A 19818-nucleotide genomic window follows, 5' to 3' on the forward strand; every position below is an offset into this window, starting at 1 on the left:
CTTTAATTCCTCAAACCTGCCCCTCTCTCCAATTCCACAGGACTGGGAGACTTTCCAGGGCTGTGTGAAAGCATGGCTTGATTTGATTTATTATTGCCATGTGTATTCACATACAGCGAAAAGAGTTGTTTCTTGTGTGCTATACAGACAAAGTTCATAGAGAAGGAAAGGAGAGAGTGCAGAATGTAGTGTTACAGTCATAGCTAGGGTGTAGAGAAAGACCAACTCGATACAAGGTAGGTCCATTCAAAAGTCTGACAGCAGTAGGGAAGAAGCTGTTCTTGAGTCGGTTGGTACGTGATCTCAGACTTTTGTATCTTTTTCTTGATGGAAATAGGTGGAAGAGAGAATGTCCGGGGTGCATGGGGTCCTCAGAGGAGTCCTCAGTGAACACTCAAACTTAAAATTAACTTTTGTAAAAGTTTGGCACAGTGGTTAGCACTGCTGCTTCACAGCGCCCAGAACACAGGTTCGATTCCGGTCTTGGGTCACTGTCTACGTGGAGTTTGCATGTTCTCCCCATGTCTGCATGAGTTTCCCCTGAGTGCTCTGGTTTCCTCCCACACTCCAAAGATATGCAGTTTAGGCGGATTGGCCAAATTGTCCCTCAGATTGGGTGTGTGGGAGTGTGGCTACACTTGATGTGGTGTAGTGTCCCTCAAGCGATAGGCCTCTGGTAATCTGTTTCACAAATAAATAGCTGTAGAAACAGACAAATGGCTGATTGTGAACCACCAGATACAGAAAGGCTGACAGAGAGACAGTGAATAAAATTTCTGCATTTATAATTGCAGATTAATTTTGCATGGAAGAGGGGAACATTATGACACCGATAGAACATTCTCACTCGATACGTTCCACAGGATACATACTGGAAGAAATACACTTTATAATGTGTAATACAACTCACAGTGTAACGTTGCGTGTTCCTGCAATAGTTACTAGATAATTTTATATACAATTTACACAATAATAATCATTTCAATAGAGTGGACTAGACAAAATTACACAATCATTTCCTGGTTCGCAGTTTTGGAATAATCATGTACATGTACCAAACTGTAGAACTGTCACATAAACAGAATGAGGAATATGAGGACATTTTGGGGAATACTGCATCATAAACACAGGGAGATGTATCTGAGTGCCAGTATACCTGGGTGTATATCGGCAGATTCAGATCTTTCATTGCCTCAATTCTATTCTCTATGAATTATAAATGTTACAATATTATATTCTCACTGTTCCAATTCTAATCCCGCACCTATTAGCGCACTAAGGTAGACTTTCATCTCTTTCCATAGCTAGTAATTCCTGGAAGAAGTCGCCAGTCTGTCGCCAGGGGATTATAGCTCCATATGGCAGGCTGCAACCCCACACTTAGCAAGGCTGACCAGGAGTTTCTCCCAATCTCACTACTGGTGGATGGTGGAAGGATTTTGCAGGTTGATACTCAGTCTGTTTGAGCAGGTTTTGAATGCACCTTCCTTGGCCGTTAAATCCTGGGCTGGGGTTTGAACTCGGAGTTTCTGGCTCAAGAGACAGGAACGTGCGTCACGGTGGCACAGTGGTTAGCACCGCTGCCTCACAGCGCCAGGGACCCTGGTTCGATTCTGGCCTTGAGTGACCGTCTGTGTGCAGTTTGCACATTCTCCCCGTGTCTGCTTGGTTTTCCTCCAGATGCTCCAGTTTCCTCCCACAGTCCACAGATGTGCTGGTTAGGCAGTTTGGCCATGTTAAATTGCCCCTTAGTGTACCAAGACATGTAGGTTAGAGGGATTAGCGGGATAAATATGTGAGGTTCCAGAGATTGGGCCTGGGGTGGGATTGTTGTCGGTGAAGATTGATGGCCAAATGGCCTCCTTCTGCACTGTAGGGATTCCATGGTTACCCAATGCCCCATTAGACCAGTTCTATTGCAGTAACTTAAAATGTTTATGTACACTTGGGAGTTCTTTGTTAATGTGAAGGTGCCTGAAGTACTGCTCCCCTTGTAAAGCTGCAACCAAGCAATGCCACGGGAGAACCGCAACCAGCCTCCCATCCATTGACTCTGTCTACACTTCCTGCTGCCTCGGCAAAGTAGCCAGTATCATTAAAGACCCCACGCACCCCAGACATTCTCTCTCTCACCTTCTTCTGTCAGGGAAAAGGTACAAAAGTCTGAGGTCACGTACCAATCGACTCAAGAACAGACTTTTGAATGGACCTACCTTGCATTAAGTTGACCTTTCTCTACGCCCGAGCTGTGACTGTAACACTACACTCTGCACTCTGAACAATCTCACATTCTCCCATATTGAATTCCATTGGCCAATTTTCTACCCACTCATGTCATTTTCTCTCTTCTTTAACCTAATACCCTCCTTAACTTCCGTGGTTATCCTTCCCTGAGATTATAAAGTCGAACCAGGGTCCCTGGCGTTGTGAGGCAGCGGTGCTAACCACTGTGCCACCGTGACACACATTCCTGTCTCTTGAGCCAGAAACTCCGAGTTCAAACCCCAGCCCAGGATTTAACGGCCAAGGAAGGTGCATTCAAAACCTGCTCAAACAGACTGAGTATCAACCTGCAAAATCCTTCCACCATCCACCAGTAGTGAGATTGGGAGAGATTCCTGGTCAGCCTTGCTAAGTGTGGGGTTGCAGCCTGCCATATAGAGCTGTAATCCCCTGGCGACGGACTGGTGACTTCTTCCAGGAATTACTAGCTATGGAAAGAGATGAAAGTCTACCTTAGTGCGCTAATAGGTGCGGGATTAGAATTGGAACAGTGAGAATATAATATTGTAACATTTATAATTCATAAGGTTCCTCCTTCCCTGAGAGTCTTTCCACCTCATTGGGATGTATTTTTGCTGGGAGTTATGTAATATCTCCCCAATTGTCACATCAGTTTTCTTATCTACTAATCTATGTGACCAATCCACTTTGGCCATTTCCATCCTCGTGCCTTTAACTTTAACTTGAACACTGATATTGATCTTTCTCTGCACCCTCGCTATGACTGTCAGGCTACATTCTGCACTCTCTCATTTCCTTCTCTATGAACAGTATGCATTGTCTGTATAGCGCGCAAGGAACAATACTTTTCGCTGTATGTTAACACATGTGACAATAATAAATCAAATCAAATGAAATGATTCTTTCTCACTGTCTCTTTCTGTCTTTCTTCCTCTGAAGGAGATACGGGAACTTCAGGCTCAGCTGCAGGAACAGCATGTCCAGGTTGAAATGGACCTATCCAAGCCTGACCTCACGGCTGCTCTGCGCGATATCCGTGCACAGTACGAGTGCATCTCAGCCAAGAATGTCCAGGAGGCTGAGGAATGGTACAAGTCAAAGGTTCGTGGTGGGCAACCCTCTCCGTTACACGGCTTCAGCGCTGGGTTTGGGGAGGTTGCTGTTAGGAGCGGTGTGTGAGGGGGACTGTTGGGAGCGGTGTGTGAGAGGGGGACTGTTGGGAGCAGTGTGAGAGGGGGACTGTTGGGAGCAGTGTGTGAGAGGGGGACTGTTGGGAGCGGTGTGTGAGAGGGGGACTGTTGGGAGCGGTGTGTGTGAGGGGGACTGTTGGGAGCGGTGTGAGAGGGGGACTGTTGGGAGCAGTGTGAGAGGGGGACTGTTGGGAGCAGTGTGAGAGGGGGACTGTTGGGAGCGGTGTGTGAGAGGGGGACTGTTGGGAGCGGTGTGTGAGGGATGGGGATGGATGGTTAATCATACGGAATGGGGAACTAGCTCAAATATCATCGCACCCGTCTGCCATAGGGGAGCGAATGGGATTGAGGCCGGTGACCGCCTGTTTAACAATATGTGCGGCACGGTGGCACAGTGGTGGGTACTGCTGCCTCACAGCACCAGGGACTCCAGGTTCAATCCCAGCTTTGGGTCATTGTGTGGAGTTTGCACATTCTCCCCGTGTCTGCATGGGTTACCTCCAGATACTCCGGTTTCCTCCCACACTCCGAAGCTCCGTGGGTTATGTTGATTGGCCATGATAAATTGTCCCTTAGCGTCAGGCGGACGAGCAGGGTAAATGTGTAGGGTTACGGGAATAGGGCCTGGTTGGGATTGTGGTCAGTGAAGACTCGGTGGGCCGAATGGCCTTTTACTGCACGGTAGGGATTCTCTGAATGTTGCTTAGAGAATCGGATTTAATCTGAGGGTCTAGGCTTTGTGATCGTGTTTGATCGCTGCATTTCCTCATGGCCTCAGTCAGCTGAAATGGCCTCATTCAGCACTGCAAAATTCTACAAGATTGTAAAAAATGGCCAACTGGATTTGGATCCTGTCATTTCCACCAATCCGCTGCCAAAGCCGTCAGCAGCTGTTCCAATTGGATCCTTTACTTGGATCAAAACAGCCAATCAGACCACCCCGGGTAAGGAAAGTGTGTGAACCAGGTGGTCTTTTACAACAATCGACAAAGCTTTCACCAGGATCGAGATTAATTCTCAATTCCAGATTATATTAGTTGAATTTAAATTCCTCCGGCTGCCCTGCTGGGAATTGAATCCGTGTCCCCGGGATATTAGCCGGGATCTCTGGATTACTGGTACGTTGCCATTCCACCACACCACTGTGTCCCACCATGACCCCAGGTAAATCCACCCACCATTCAATGAGATCATGGCTGACCTTTTCCTGCACTGTCTCCTATCCCTTGATGTTTTAAAGATGTAGAAATCTATCGATCTCAGTCTTGGATGTCCTCGATGACTGAACCCCACACTTACAACAGAGAAGGGGGACATTCAGCCCATCTTGTCCATGCCAGCCATAGGGCATAGAAACATAGAAAATAAGAGCTGGAGGAGGCTATTTGACCTTTCGAAGCTACTCCACCATTCATCATGATCAAGGCTGATCATCCAACTCAATAGCCTCATCCTGCTTCCTCCCCGTAACCTTTCATCCCATTCATCCCAGGTGCTATATCCAGCTGCCTCTTGAATACATTCAATGTTTTGGCATCAACTACTTCCTGTGGGAATGAATTCCACAGGCTCGCCACTCTTTGGATAAAGAATGTCTCCTTATCTCCGTCCTAAATTGTCTACCCCGAATCCTCAGACTGTGACCCCTGGTTCTGGACACCCCCACCATCGGGAACATCCTCCCTGCATCTACCCTGTCTAATCCTGTTAGGATTTTATAAGTTTCTATGAGATCCCCCCCTCATTCGTCTGAACTCTGGCGAAAACAATCCTAACCGAGTCAATCTCTCCTCATACATCAGAGCCACCATCCCCAGAATCAGCCTGGTAAACCTTCACTGCTCTCCCTCGAGAGCAAGAACATCCAAGTGCTCTTTCTAACCCCACCTTCCCGCTCCTGGTCCATAGCCCTGTAGCTTACAACATTTAAGGTGCAGATCTAAATGCTTTTAAAAGAGTTTAGGGTCTCTGCCTCCAATACCAACTCGAGCAGTGAATTCCAGACACCCACCACCCTCTGCGTAACAAAAGTTCTTCCTCATGTCACCCCTACACCTACTGCCACCTATCTTGAATCGATGTACCCTGTTCTAGAATTCTCCACCAAGTGGAACAATTTTATCCTGTCCCCTCTATTTCTCCCCCTCATCGTTTTGTATACCTCTATCGAGTAAGGTAAGATGGGTGTAGAGGGGTTTGGGCCAAATGCGGGCAACTGGGACTAGCTTAGAGGTTTGAAAAAGAAAGGATGGTATGGACAAGTTGGGCCGAAGGGCCCGTTTCCATGCTGTAAACCTCTATGAGTCTATGACTCTTTGTTCCAAGGAAATTATATAACCCCAACATATCCAATCTGTCCTTGTAGCTACAATTTGAACATAGAACACTCCAGCACAAACAGGCCCTTCGGCCCACAAGTTGCGCCGATCATATCCTTAACTGCCAGGCCATAGAACTATCTGTAACTCCCAATCCCATTAAATCCCATATACTCATCCAGAAGTCTTTTAAAAGACCCCAGCGAGTTCGCCTCTACCACCACCGACGGCAGCCGATTCCACTCAGTCACCACCCTCTGAGTGAAAAACTTACCCCTGACATCTCCTCTGTACCTGCTCCCCAGCACCTTAAACCTGTGTCCTCTCGTAGCGACCATTTCAGCCCTGGGAAATAGCCTCCGATAACCCACCCTATCTACACCTCTCAACATCTTATAAACCTCTATCAGGTCACCTCTCAACCTTCGTCTCTCCAGGGAGAAGAGACCCAGCTCCCTCAACCTATCTTCATAAGGCATGCCTCCCAATCCAGGCAACATCCTTGTAAATCTGCACCCCCTCAATAGCTTCCACATCCTTCCTGTAGTGAGGTGACCAGCCTTGGCAATGTTCTTGTAAACCCCCTCTACGCTTTCTCCAGAACAATTACCTCCTTCCTGTAATGTGCGACCAGAACTGCACACAGTACCCCAGTTGTGACCTCACCGGTGTTTTATGCGACTTACATATAATTAGTAGAAACTTAAACAACCAGTGACAGCACTATGATTGTAGATGTGGAGATGCTGGTGTTGGACTGGGGTGGGGACAGTGAGAAGTCTCACAACAACGGGTTAAAGTCCAACAGGTTTATTTGGTAGCACGAGCTTTCTGAGCAGCGCTCCTTCATCAGGTGAATGGAGAGTTGGGTTCACAAACAGAGTATATATAGACACAGACTTGATTACAAGGTTGGAATGCGAGTCTGAACAGGTAATCAAGTCTTTACATAGAATCATAGAATTCCTACAGTGCGGAAGGAGGCCATTTGGCCCATTGAGTCTGCACTGACCACAATCCCACCCAGACCCTACCCCCATATCCCTACATATTTACCCACTAATCCCTCTAACCTATGCATCTCAGGACACTGAGGGGCAATTTTAGCATGGCCAATCCACCTAACCCGCACACCTTTGGACAGGTAAAGACAATGTACGTTACTGAAAGAGTGGGACTCTAAGGTCACGGAACGACCCCTGAACCCAGTGTGTTTTTCTTCCTCTCTCCAGGTTGCTGATCTGAATCAGAGCGCAGCCAAAAATAATGATGCATTGCGACAGGCCAAACAGGATGTGGTGGAGTACCGACACCAGATTCAGAGCTACACCTGCGAGATTGACGCCCTTAAAGGATCTGTGAGTGTTTGAAGCCAAGAGTTCTCCGTCTGTAACTGTAAAGGGAAGAACTTGCATTTCTGTAGCACCTTGCACAACCTCAGGACGTCACAAGGCACTTCTGTCTTTTTTAAGAAACCATGTAGTCATTGTTGTAATACTGGAAACCTCTCTGACTCTTTGTTCCAAGGAAATTATATAACCCCAACCTATCCTCGTAGTTACAATTCCCCAGCCTTGGTAATGTTCTTGTAAACCCCCTCTGCACTCCCTCCAGAGAAATTACCTCCTTCCTGTAATATGGTGACCAGAACTGCACACAGTACTCCAGCTGTGACCTCACCGGTGTTTCATATGACTTAAGATATGCACATAGCAAGATCCCACACACAGCAGTATGAATCATAGAACCCTTCGAGTCTGCACCGAACACAATCCCACCCAGGCCCTACCCCCATATCCCTACATATTATACCCACTAATCCCTCTAACCTACGCATCCCTGGACACTAAGGGGCAATTAATGGCCAATCAACCTAACCCGCACATCTTTGGACTGTGGGAGGAAACCCGGAGGAAACCCACGCAGACACAAGGAGAATGTGCAAACTCCACACAGACAGTGACCCGAGCCAGGAATCGAACCCAGGACCCTGGAGCTGTGAAACAGCAGTCCTGACCCACTGTGCTACCGTGCTGCCCGAGAAGGTTCTGGTAATCTGTTTTAGTGATGTTGATGTTGATTGGTTCCATGGTTTACTGGGTCAGCTGACTGTTTAACACCTTGTTCCCATTGGTCACATTACATCCAATACAAAGTTGTCACTGGTTCCATTCTGACAACGGATTGGTGATTAATTTGCGTATTTAATAAGACTGTGTTGTTCATTTATCCGGCACATGATGGTACAGTGGTTAGTGTTGCTGCCTCACAGCTCCAGGGACCTGGGTTCGATTCCTGGCTTGGGTCACTGTCTATGCGAAGACTGCATGTTCTCCCCGTGTCTACGTGGGTTTCCTCCAGGCGCTTCAGTTTCCTCCCACAGTCTGAAAGACGTGCTGATTAGGGTGCTAAATTCTCCGTCAGTGTATCCAAACAGGCGCCGGAGTGTGGTGACTAAGGGAATTTCACAGTAACTTCATTGCAGTGTTAATCTAAGCCTACTTGTCATTAATTAGTAGACTTTATAAAACAGTGTGAGTTAGGTTCAGTGTAACAGGTTCTCTCTGAGTTCACGCTCAGTCTTGGGCATCGCCGTGTTGACCCGTGCGTCTGTCTTTGGCAGAATGAGTCGCTGATGCGGCAGATGCGGGAAATGGAAGAGAGATTTGCGAGCGAGGCAGCAGGTTACACGGACACGATCGCACGGCTGGAGGAGGAGATCCGCCACCTGAAGGATGAGATGGCGCGACACCTGCGCGAATACCAGGACTTGCTCAACGTCAAGATGGCGCTCGATGTGGAGATCGCCACCTACAGGAAGCTGCTGGAGGGTGAAGAAAGCAGGTGCGTCTCGTATTGGATCACCCGCATGCCCTTACCCTCTGTTGGGGTAGGGGGACGGGGAAGTGTGTGAGTTCGTGTCTGACCTTTCACATCCCCACAACGATGGCCAAAATCCAGCATGCTTATACCATGGTGAAAATTCCCATTTCGCCATCCCCTGACAGTGCGGCACTCCCTCAGCACTGACCCTCTGACAGTGCAGCACTCCCTCAGTACTGACCGTCTGACAGTGCGGCACTCCCTCAGCACTGACCCCCTGACAGTGCGGCACTCCCTCAGCACTGACCCCCTGACAGTGCGGCACTCCCTCAGCACTGACCCTCTGACAGTGCGGCACTCCCTCCGCACTGACCCTCTGACAGTGCGGCACTCCCTCAGCACTGACCCCCTGACAGTGCGGCACTCCCTCAGCACTGACCCCCTGACAGTGCGGCACTCCCTCAGCACTGACCCCCTGACAGTGCGGCACTCCCTCAGCACTGACCCCCTGACAGTGCGGCACTCCCTCAGCACTGACCCTCTGACAGTGCGGCACTCCCTCAGCACTGACCCCCTGACAGTGCGGCACTCCCTCAGTACTGACCCTCTGACAGTGCGGCACTCCCTCAGCACTGACCCTCTGACAGTGCGGCACTCCCTCAGCACTGACCCCCTGACAGTGCGGCACTCCCTCAGCACTGACCCCCTGACAGTGCGGCACTCCCTCAGCACTGACCCTCTGACAGTGCGGCACTCCCTCAGCACTGACCCTCTGACAGTGCGGCACTCCCTCAGCACTGACCCTCTGACAGTGCGGCACTCCCTCAGCACTGACCCTCTGACAGTGCGGCACTCCCTCAGCACTGACCCTCTGACAGTGCGGCACTCCCTCAGCACTGACCGTCTGACAGTGCGGCACTCCCTCAGCACTGACCCTCTGACAGTGCAGCACTCCCTCAGCACTGACCGTCTGACATTACGCTACGCTGGAAATGTCAGTGTGTGTACATCTGTGTGGAGTTTGCACATTCTCTTCGTGTCTGTGTGGGTTTCCTACAGGTGCTCCGGTTTCCTCCCACAGTCCAAAGATGTGCGGGTTAGGTTGATTGGCCGTGATAAATTTCCCCTTAGTGTTCTTATGTTCTTAAATATGTGGGATTGTGGTCGGTGCAGAATCAATGGGCCGAATGGCCTCCTTCTGCACTGGAGGGATTCTGTGATTCTATATCTCTGTGGTGAGATTTGAAATCTACTGGGTCATGAACACTGACCCAACAAAGAAACATGTATATTTATATAGCACCTTTCTGAAGCACTTATTGGTCAATAGTTGTTGTCAAATGGGTAATGCAGCAGCCAATTAGTACACAGCAAGCTGCACAAACTGCAACATGATAATAACCTAATCTCAGTATTACTAACTGAAGGATAAATATTAGGGATATATTTATCCCATTCTTTTTGAAATAGCGTGCATGAGGTCTTGTTCCCCAACCTCGTGGGCAAATGGGACCTTAGATTAATGTCTCATCAAGAGATAGGTTTGTGTTTTTGGATTTAAGAAGGTTTTGAAAGGAAAGGTTCGGGTCAACTGCGATATTCTTAGGCATGACAGCATTTTTTTCTGCTCTTAAAAAATCCTGAACAAGAGTTTGGAGGGTTCGGGACAATTAAAAAACAAAATACTTGTTCAAGATCCCCATCTCTACAGAATGAAAACAGCATTTCATTGTTGACCCTGATGTAGTGTATTGAAAATTGCATTGTACATTTTGTCCACTTGAGGTTACAAAACACACATGTACCAGCAGAGGGAGTCTGACAGGAAGAGATAATAAAGAATCTGTCCTCAGCAGTTCATGCAAATCTAATTCTAAATGAAAATATAACATCTACTGTCTCAAGGACTTCAAAGACTTGACCTGCAAGTAACCACACTCTCTGATTATTTTTTCTCTAGAATTGTTATGCCGATCCAGTCATTTTCCACCCTGAGTTTCAGAGGTAGGTAAAACTTCTTCCAATGCGAAGGACTTCATTCACAATATTGTGCTAGTTCTGCAACCTCACCTCCCAGTGAGTCAGAGGTCCATGAGTAACTCTGCAATATCTTCGTTCCAGAGACCAGTCCTGAGCAGTCACACGTAGGTGAGGTACACACCAAGAAGTCAGTGACCATCAAGACCTATGAGACAAGGGATGGAGAGGTGAGAGCCGCAGAGCGAGAGAGAGTGAGAGGCAACAGAGTGGGGGCAGGGGTAGAAACTGGGTCAAATGAATGAGAGAAAGGACTCGCATTCCTCCCATATTATCCATTCGAGATTTTCTGATTATTCAGATTGAAGAGTCAATGAACATAAGAACATAAGAACATGGTACAGAAATAGGCCATTCAGTCCATCCAGCTGAAACTTGTTTGGAAATTAAAGTCATTTTCAATATAGTATCTGTCACAACTTCAGGATTTCCAACACTTCAGAGCCAGCCAAGTACTTTTGGAAATGTAATGTGTAGTGGAGTGTTATAGTTTACTCGGGGACTGGGAGTTGCTGTGGGAAGGTGTATGTCACTGCCTGGATCTGGAGACAGTGAGGGTAAACACACTGATGTGACTTCCATCACATGGTGACTAGGAATCTCCTCACTCTTACCATTGGCCAATAGCAGGCCAATGGAAGGAAGTTGCAAGTTGATTGGCCCCTTTTCATCAATGACTATCTGATTCTGGGGTGGGATATAAACATGATGTGGAGATGTCGGCGTTGGACTGGGGTGGGCACAGTAAGTCGCCTCACAACACCAGGTTAAAGTCCAACAGGTTTATTTGGTAGCACGAGCTTTTGGAGCACTGCTCCTTCATCAGGTGAATGGGCTCATCTGATGAAGGGGCAATGCTCCAAAAGCTCGTGCTACCAGATAAACCTGTTGGACTTTTACCTGGTGTCGCGAGACTACTAACTGGGATATAAACACACAGCACCTGCCTCAGAGGCAGGGACACTAACCCGCCGTTGTGTGACAAGATCTCCACTGCTCTAATGCAGGAAGAGTCACATTACTTGTCTGCTTTGCGTTACGCCCATTTCACACTCAGGAAATTCTGCTCCGATGTGGAGACGGTGAGAAGACTTCCCGCTGACAGCATCTGTTTCCTCTTCTTTACCAGGTGATCAGCGAGTCTTCACAGCACCAGCAGGAGATTTCTTAAATCCCCCACGGAGGGAGACACAGGAAGGGCACGATCCAACCCTTGACCTTAACCACGAGTTTCCCCTACCTGACCCCCACCTCCCCCCCACTTTCCCCTCCCTCTACCCCGCCCCCCCCCCCCCCCCCCCCCCCACCCCACGGCCACCCCTCCTGGTGAAATATTAACAGCGACAGTGCATGTACCAAGAACAAAGTGCCTTGGATCCCAGCCATTGGCAACCCCATCCACCTCTCGCTATCCATCGTACATCGTGTGGTGTCGGAGAGAGAGAGAGCGGGCAGAGAACTCCAACCAAAGAGAAGTGGCGGGATGTAACGATCTATCTCGCATCCTCTTGAGGACACTGATAACTCCTCTGCAACCTGACAGATGTACTGTGTAACGAGGTGGGATTCAGGGATTGTACCTGATGTATGTCTTTTTCACAGTGTGATAAATAAATGTAGAATCAACTATTGCACACGGATAGACTAGTTAATCCGCTCACAACTCAGGCTATTAGCGTTTGTTGCCTGTACAACGGGACTCTGAGGTGAGTGTGGCAAAATCAGGAAATGATTATAAATTACAACGACAGTTCTATCCCTAGACCAATAATCCCAATCGATGACCTGCAGGTGTGAATTCAGATCCCACCGGAACAAGAATTTAAATTCAATAAATAAAAATCTCACCTCGGCAATGGCAACCCTAAAACTATCATCGGTTGTCGTAAAGACCCATCTTGGTCACTATTGTCCTTTTTCGAGAAGGAAATCTGCCATCCTCACTTGGCCTGGCCTCCATGTGGTTCCAGAGGCACAGCAATGTGGTTCACTCTGAACTAACCCAGCAAACCACTCAGTTATATCAAAAAGCGCCACACAAAAAAACTACAACTTTCACGATTACAGCCATTCAATAAAGCAGCTCACCACCACTTATTCAAGGGCAACTAGGGATGGACAATAAATGTTGACCTTGCCAGCGATGCCCACGTCCCACGAATGAATTCCAGAAATCTAACACCTCCCATTCTGTTTCTGTAGTGTGGGAAATAACTGTTTTTGTCTGTGTGGAGTTTGCACGTTCTCCCCATGTCTGCGTGGGCTTCCTCCGGGTGCTCCAGTTTCCTCCCACAGTCCAAAGATGTGCGGGTTAGGTGGATTGGCCATGATAAAGTTGCCCCTTAGTGTCCTGAGATGCTTAGGTTAGAGGGATTAGCGGGTAAAATGTGTAGGATAGGGGGGTAGGGCCTGGGTGGGATTGTGGTTGGTGCAGACTCGATGGGCCGAAGGGCCTCTTTCTGCACTGTAGGGTTTCTATGATTCCATGATTTAATGGCGAGGTGAACCGTGGGGGAGGGGAGGGGTCTAAGCATCAACTAACCCGACCAATTCTTCCCTCCATTGGAGAGATTGAAACCATAGAAACCAGATTTGGGACGAGGATGCAGAGAGTGGATCCACTTTGGGTTTCATCCTGAAAGTCCTTGCCAAGAGGGTGGGTGGAAGCAGGTCGTCCCCAGGTACCCCCCCCCCCCCCCAGCCCCCACCCCCACTCATGTCCCCTGACAGTCATCCCTCGCTCTTGGCAAAGCTTCTCTCAGACTGAGGTGGATCACCGGGAGAGTGGAGGGACCAGTCACCCCCCAGATGCTGTCATTGCCCCTTGCTCCAGGTGATCCGACACATCTTGGATTGGATATTTGACCATCCTTTCAACCTCGCCCCCCGCCCCCCCCGCTTCCCCCGGTACCCTTCACACTGCTAATGCCCCCCTCCCCTCTCACAGAACCTGCGCTAAACCTGCACCCTGTGTACACTGGGTTGGAGTCACCAACATTTCGTTCCCGTTTGTCAACAAATTTGTTAGTCTAGCTTGTTGGGTGCGAATTATTTCTGGCAGTTTTGAACAAACAAAGAACGACACAGCACGGGAAACAGGCCCTTCGGCCCAACGAGCCCGCGCCGCCATTTCAACACTGTGAGTCCCCCTTTCCACCCATGACCCTTGTCTACGCTTATGGCACTCCACATTGGAAACCAGATTGAGATCATTTTGCTACCACCAATCTCAATGATTGGATTGTGACAGGAAAATTCTTTATCAGGTGGACTTTACTGTCCAGACACAGGCCTTTCACCTTAACTGGGCCACACCACAGGCTTTTACGCTCTGCACAGACCCCTCCCTGGAGCGACGGAGGTTGAGGGGCGACCTGTTAGAAGTCTACAAGATTATGAGAGGCATGGACAGAATGGATAGTCAGAGGCTTTCTCCCAGGGTGGAAGAGTCAATTACTGGGGGGCACAGGTTTAAAGTGCGAGGGGCAAGGTTTAAAGGAGACGTACGAGGCAGGGTATTTGTACGGAGGGTGGTGAGTCCCTGGAACTCGCTGCCAGGGGGAGGTTTGGGAAGCGGATACGGTAGTGACTTTTAAGGGGTGTCTTGACAAGTATGTGAATAGGATGGGAATAGAGGGATAGGGCCCCCGGAAGGGTGGGGGGTTTTAGTTTAGCGTGGTCAGTGCAGTAATTGTCTTTGTTCTTCGTTCTTCACCCTCCCCACTAAATCAGTGATATGTTCCCCCCCCGTCCCTTTCTCTCTCACGGGACCCCCCCACCCCCCCCCCCACACCCCACCCCCCCCCCCCACACCCCACCCCCCCCCACACCCCACCCCCCCCCACCCCCCCCCCAACCCCACCCCCCCCCACCCCACCCCCCCCCCCACACCCCCCCCCCCCACCCCGTCCATGTGATTTATCTCAGCGCTCCCTGTGTTAACCAGTTGTGCGTTCTCACCGCCCTCTGGGGCAAAAGTGACCCGAACCCTCCGAATGGGTCACAGAGTCTGTGGCCCTTACTCTGACAGTGTGGGGGGAGGGGGGGGGGGGGGTTCAAAGTCAAGGTGAAGCGACAACATTTCAATTCTGTCCAACCCCACCCCACCCCTTGCCCCCTCCGCCCCCTGAACCACCCCCCCCCCCCCCCCCACCCCACCCCCATCTCTCTTTCCCAATAGCTCATTCATTGCAGCCAGGTGGGATTTTACCAGCCGCGCTCGCCCCGAAACCGGAAAGTCCCGCCCACGGTTAACGGACCTTCCCGTGGCCTGCCCCTCGCCCGCTCCGATTCCCGTGGACAGGAAATCTCCCGCCCGGTGAGTTTTCAGCTCAGTGAAATAACCATCGAACTAAATATGGAGACCGGCTCAATGCACCTTCTCACCCCGTCCCTGAGCAGTTACTGAGAGAGATCGACAGCTCCCGATCTGTGTGCGTCTCTGTGATATTTCAACCTTCCATTTAAATTGTCTGGGATTAAAGACACAAAACCGGAATCCTTTCTGTGTTACGATTCTTTCTCACTGACGCATTCTTATGTGGAACCAATCATATCCCTGCTCTCAGGATTCATAAGAATAAAGGTGTCTGAATAAAATAGATGGATTGAAGTGTCCTTTCTTTCTCCTTTTTTTGAGGGAACTGGTCTCAAAATGTACTTTTTTTTAAGTTCATTTGTCGCTGTCACAAGTTGGCTTACGCTGCGATGACGTTACTGTGCATGGTGGGTTAGCACTGCCGTCTCGCAACACCAGGGGCCCGGGTTTGATTCCCGGCTCGGGTCACTGTCTGTGTGGACTCTGCACGTTCTCCTCGTGTCTGCATGGGTTTCCTCCGGGTGCTCCGGTTTCCTCCCACAGTCTGAAAGACGTGCTGGTTAGGATGCATTGGCCGTGCTAAATTCTCCCTCAGTGTACCCGAACAGGTGCTGCACCGTGGTGACTAGGGGATTTTTACAGTAACTTCATTGCGGAGTTAACGTAAGCCTACTTGTGACACTAATAAATAAACTTTTAGTTTTTAAAATCCCCTAGTTGCCACACTCTGGCGCCTGTTCGGGTTACACTGAGGGAGAATTTAACATGGTTGATGCCCCTAACCAGCACACCTTTCAGACTGTGGGAGGAAACTGGAGCACCCGGAGGAAACTCACGCAGACACGGGGAGAATGTTCAAAACTCCACACAGACAGTGACCCGAGCCAGGAATCGAACCCAGAACCCTGGCACTGTGAAGCAGCAGTGTTATCCACTTTGCCACTGTGCTGCCCCACAGCAACTAAACAAATAGGAAAGCATTTTCAAGCCAATACCAAGAGCCATTTATTATTCACTCAGCATTCTCTACAGCCCTGAAGGAGGCCATTCAGCCCATCATGGCTATACTGGCTCTCTATGAGCTATCCAATCAGTCCTGCTTTCTTTCCCTCACAGCTCTGCCACTTTTTCCTTTTGGAAGATGTGCAGATTGGGTGGATTGGCCATGCCCAATTGTCCCTTAGTGTTCGGAGATGTGCAGGTGAGGGGGATTAGCTGGGTAAATATGTGGGGTAGGGGGATAAGGCCTGGCTCTGTCGGAAAGTTGTTGCAGATTTGTTGGGCCGAATGACCTCCTGCTACACCACAGGGTCTCTATGATCTTATGACACATTTATCTAATTCCCTTTTGAAAGTTCTCATCGAATCTGCTTTCCCCTCTCAGGCAGCACCTTCCAGATCACAAAACGCTCAATAAGAAATCATTTCTCCTCCTCCTCTCTGGTCCTTTTGCCGGTTATTTTAAATCCAGTCTCTCTACTTACCAACCTTACTGCCATTGATCACAGTTCCTCTTCACTTATTCCATCAAAACCCTTCACAGTTTTGAACACCCCCATTACATTTTCACCGTGACCATCTCTCTTTTCCTTTTCCCTGTAAGTTTATTTATACATATTATTTCATTAGTGCCGCAAGTAAGGCTTACATTAACACTGCAATGAAGTTACTGTGAAAATCCCCTAGTTGCCATACTCCAGCGCCTGTTCGGGTTACACTGAGGGAGAATTTAGCAAGGCCAATGCACCCTAACCAGCACGTCTATTGGACTGTGGGAGGAAACCGGAGCGCCCGGAGGAAATCCACGCAGACACGGGGAGAATGTGCAAACGCTGCACAGACAGTGACCCAAGCTGGGAATCGAAACCGGGTCCTTAGTGCTGTGAAGCAGCAGTAATAACTTCTGTGCTGCACTTGACCTGGATTAAGTAAGACTGTAAAATTAGTGACACCAAGAAAAGGTGGCGAACACAAAATCTGTTTTGTGTTATGGGCTGTGTAAATGCAGAAATGTAACAGTTCTTAACTGCTAACCTATCTCTACAAGTTCCCATTCAAGCAATATTCCTCTTTAGACGTAAATCCCGCTTTAAAATCAGTTAGTAACACACAGGCTTATATATCTGTATTGGGCCTCTGGAGACAGAGAGAGAGAGAGAGATACTGTCTCCTGACAGCCCCAAACAGCAGCCTTGAGAGAGAGAGGGACAGAGAGAGACGTCTCTTAGAATACAATCATAGAATTCCTACAGTGCAGAAAGAGGCCATTTAGCCCATCGAGTCTGCACCAAGCACAATCCCATCCAGACCCTATTCCTGTAACCCTACATATTTACCCTGCTATAATTCTCCTGAAGCAAGGGTCAATTTAGCATGGCTAATGCATCTAACCAGCGTGTCTTTCAGACTGCGGGAGGAAACCAGAGCACCCGGAGGAAGCCCACACAGACACGCGGAGAATGTGTAAACTTTACACAGTCAGTGACCCAAGCTGGGAATTGAACCCAGGTCCCTGCTGCTGTGAGACAGCAGTGCTAACCACAGTGCCACTGTGTCACCCCAGGACTAGGACCAGGCAAAAACTGACTGTTTTTCCCTGCAGGCTTAGTTCTGCCTATTAACACGTAACGGTCTCTGCCAATCAACCTAATCAAAATCCTACTCTGAAACCCCAGGAGAAGAACCAAAGTAAACAAAAATGCATCCACTCAAATTAAAGCAATCACATCGCTTGCTAAAATCAATCATTAGCCTGCATTCTCAGCATGTGAGCTGCCCAGTGCAGACAAATAGGCACCGTGTAAAGCAGAGTTGAATTTTAAACACACCCCTTACAAGAAACTTGATAGAAATACATTTCTTAAAGATACAGAAGCATCACAGTTTGATACGGTGGACCAAGGGATGTTTCCATTCAAGGACAGGTGACCAGGACTAGGGACCATCAATATACGATGGTCCCATCAGGAATTCAGGAGAATGTGGAAGTCGCTATCGCAGGAAGTGAATAACATAGAAACACATACAGAGTAAATTTATAAACAGGTGAAGAATTAGCAGGATAAGCTGGAAGGTGTTGGGGGGCGCGGGGGGGGGGGGGTGGTGGGAGGTGGGGTGACCCATGTGGAGTATAAATACCGGCATGGAGCAGTTGGGTCAGTTAAAATCCAGATCAGAAACTCCAAGATATTTTATGAAGTCAGCTTAGACCATAGTTTTTGAATTTGGCAAAGGTAAACATAAGATCATTCACTCCAGGTATGATGCAAGTAGCTCGGGACATTAGGAAGCTTTTATCAAACAATCATTGATAAAAAAAATTAGCAATAACTTTTACCAATTATACAAACACAAATATAAGATTGTACAGACCTTAACAGCTTAGGATACTTTTCCAAACCAAAATTCCTGGCAAACGTACTCTTGTTCTAGGCTTAGCACAGAAAACAAGTGTGCTCACATGATGCTGGACCTTGCAACTTTGCAACACCCACTGTGAATTAGTCCTTTGGATATTGAATTGAAACTCTGAGGCTTTTCTCCCTGGAACTTTTGACACACTTTGAGAGACAGAGATACTTGTCTCTAGCCAGCCACCTGGAGCCACATTTTAATCCCTGGGAGAGAGTCAGAAACACTGTTTACAGCCAGAGTTCCAACAGCTGCTGCCAAACTGGGAGCAAAGACCTTTGGATTTCACTTGTGGAAAAAAATCCAAGGGTAGCACCTAACCTATCAATGAGTCGCAAATCAACAATTCCCAAAAGGATCATAAAACTCTAGAACACTGCATTAGGCCCAGATCAAAAAGAAACAAGAGATCCAGTAAACGGTTTCAGCAACAGTAAAAAATACCGATACAGACACCACGGTGCCAACAACAAGAAATCCAGGCCTGCTTACAAACTGCAGAGAACATGATTTAAACCAAAATCATAAAGGCACAGTATTGGGCAGGTCAAATAGCCTCTCCTCTGTGTGTACATTTTCTGAGCCACAAACCCAAAATGTTCAGATATAGAAGGAAAAGCAGCCAGCATAACCAAGGACCCCACACACCCTGGACAAACTGGGCAAAACTTTACTGCCTCACCTGCACCAGAATTCCTCTGTTGGCCTCAGGCAGGATTTTACAAGCTTCACCCAAGCAAAGTCATAAAATTCCTCTGCACACTCTCTTCCACCTTCTTCCATCAGGAAAAACATACAAAAGTCTAAGGCCACATACCAACTGACTCAAGAACAGCTTCTTCCCTGCTGCAGTCAGACTTTTAAATGGACCTACCCTGCATTAAGTTGATCTTTCTCTCCACCCTCGCTATGACTGTAACACTACATTCTGTACTGTCTCCTTTCCTTCTCTATGAATGGTATGCTTTGTCTGCATAGTGCGCAAGAAACAATACTTTTCAGTGTATGCTAATACAGGTGACAATAACAAATCAAATCAAATCACATCAGAAAACATTGAAGGTGCCAGAAATCTGATATAAAAACAGGAAATGTTGGAAATACTCAGCTGGTCTGGCAGCCTCTGAGGAGGGAGAGACAGAGAGAGAGGATGAATGTTTCAGGTCAATGATGTTTTGTCGGAACTGGGAATAATTTGCGATGCAATAGGTTCTGAAGATGTAGTGAGAGAGGGAAAGGTCAGAGTGTGGGAGAATAAGCAGGAAACTCAGTGATAGGGTGGAAAGCAGGAGAAATTAAATGTGGTGCAGGTATGTTGAGAGGGTGTTGGTTATAGGACAGTGTTTCTTAAAGTAGATTTTACTGTCTTCAGTAGGTTAACTGTCAGCCTTTTTTATCTGTTAGAATTAGTTATACAGTTAAGGGGTAAGGCCTTAGAGCTATCTCCACATTTAGAATTTTTACCCACCTCTGCTGG

The 19818-nt window shown here is 48.2% G+C and overlaps 1 protein-coding gene across 1 annotated transcript in view; it reads left to right on the forward strand.

Annotated features, from left to right (window-relative positions):
• desmb (desmin b) overlaps positions 1 to 11884 on the forward strand; it is a 29141-nt gene extending 17257 nt beyond the window's left edge. The window contains exons 4-9 of the mRNA XM_080199566.1: positions 3184 to 3345; positions 6985 to 7110; positions 8376 to 8596; positions 10536 to 10579; positions 10697 to 10782; positions 11742 to 11884. Coding sequence (XP_080055692.1) covers positions 3184 to 3345; positions 6985 to 7110; positions 8376 to 8596; positions 10536 to 10579; positions 10697 to 10782; positions 11742 to 11783 — 681 coding nt within the window. The 3' untranslated portion in view covers positions 11784 to 11884. The remainder of the gene's footprint in view (positions 1 to 3183; positions 3346 to 6984; positions 7111 to 8375; positions 8597 to 10535; positions 10580 to 10696; positions 10783 to 11741) is intronic.
• Positions 11885 to 19818: the final 7934 nt, after the last annotated feature.

Source organism: Carcharhinus amblyrhynchos, chromosome 11 (assembly GCF_965287045.1).
Source record: "Carcharhinus amblyrhynchos chromosome 11, sCarAmb.v2.hapA, whole genome shotgun sequence".
In the NCBI taxonomy this organism is placed as follows: domain Eukaryota; kingdom Metazoa; phylum Chordata; class Chondrichthyes; order Carcharhiniformes; family Carcharhinidae; genus Carcharhinus; species Carcharhinus amblyrhynchos.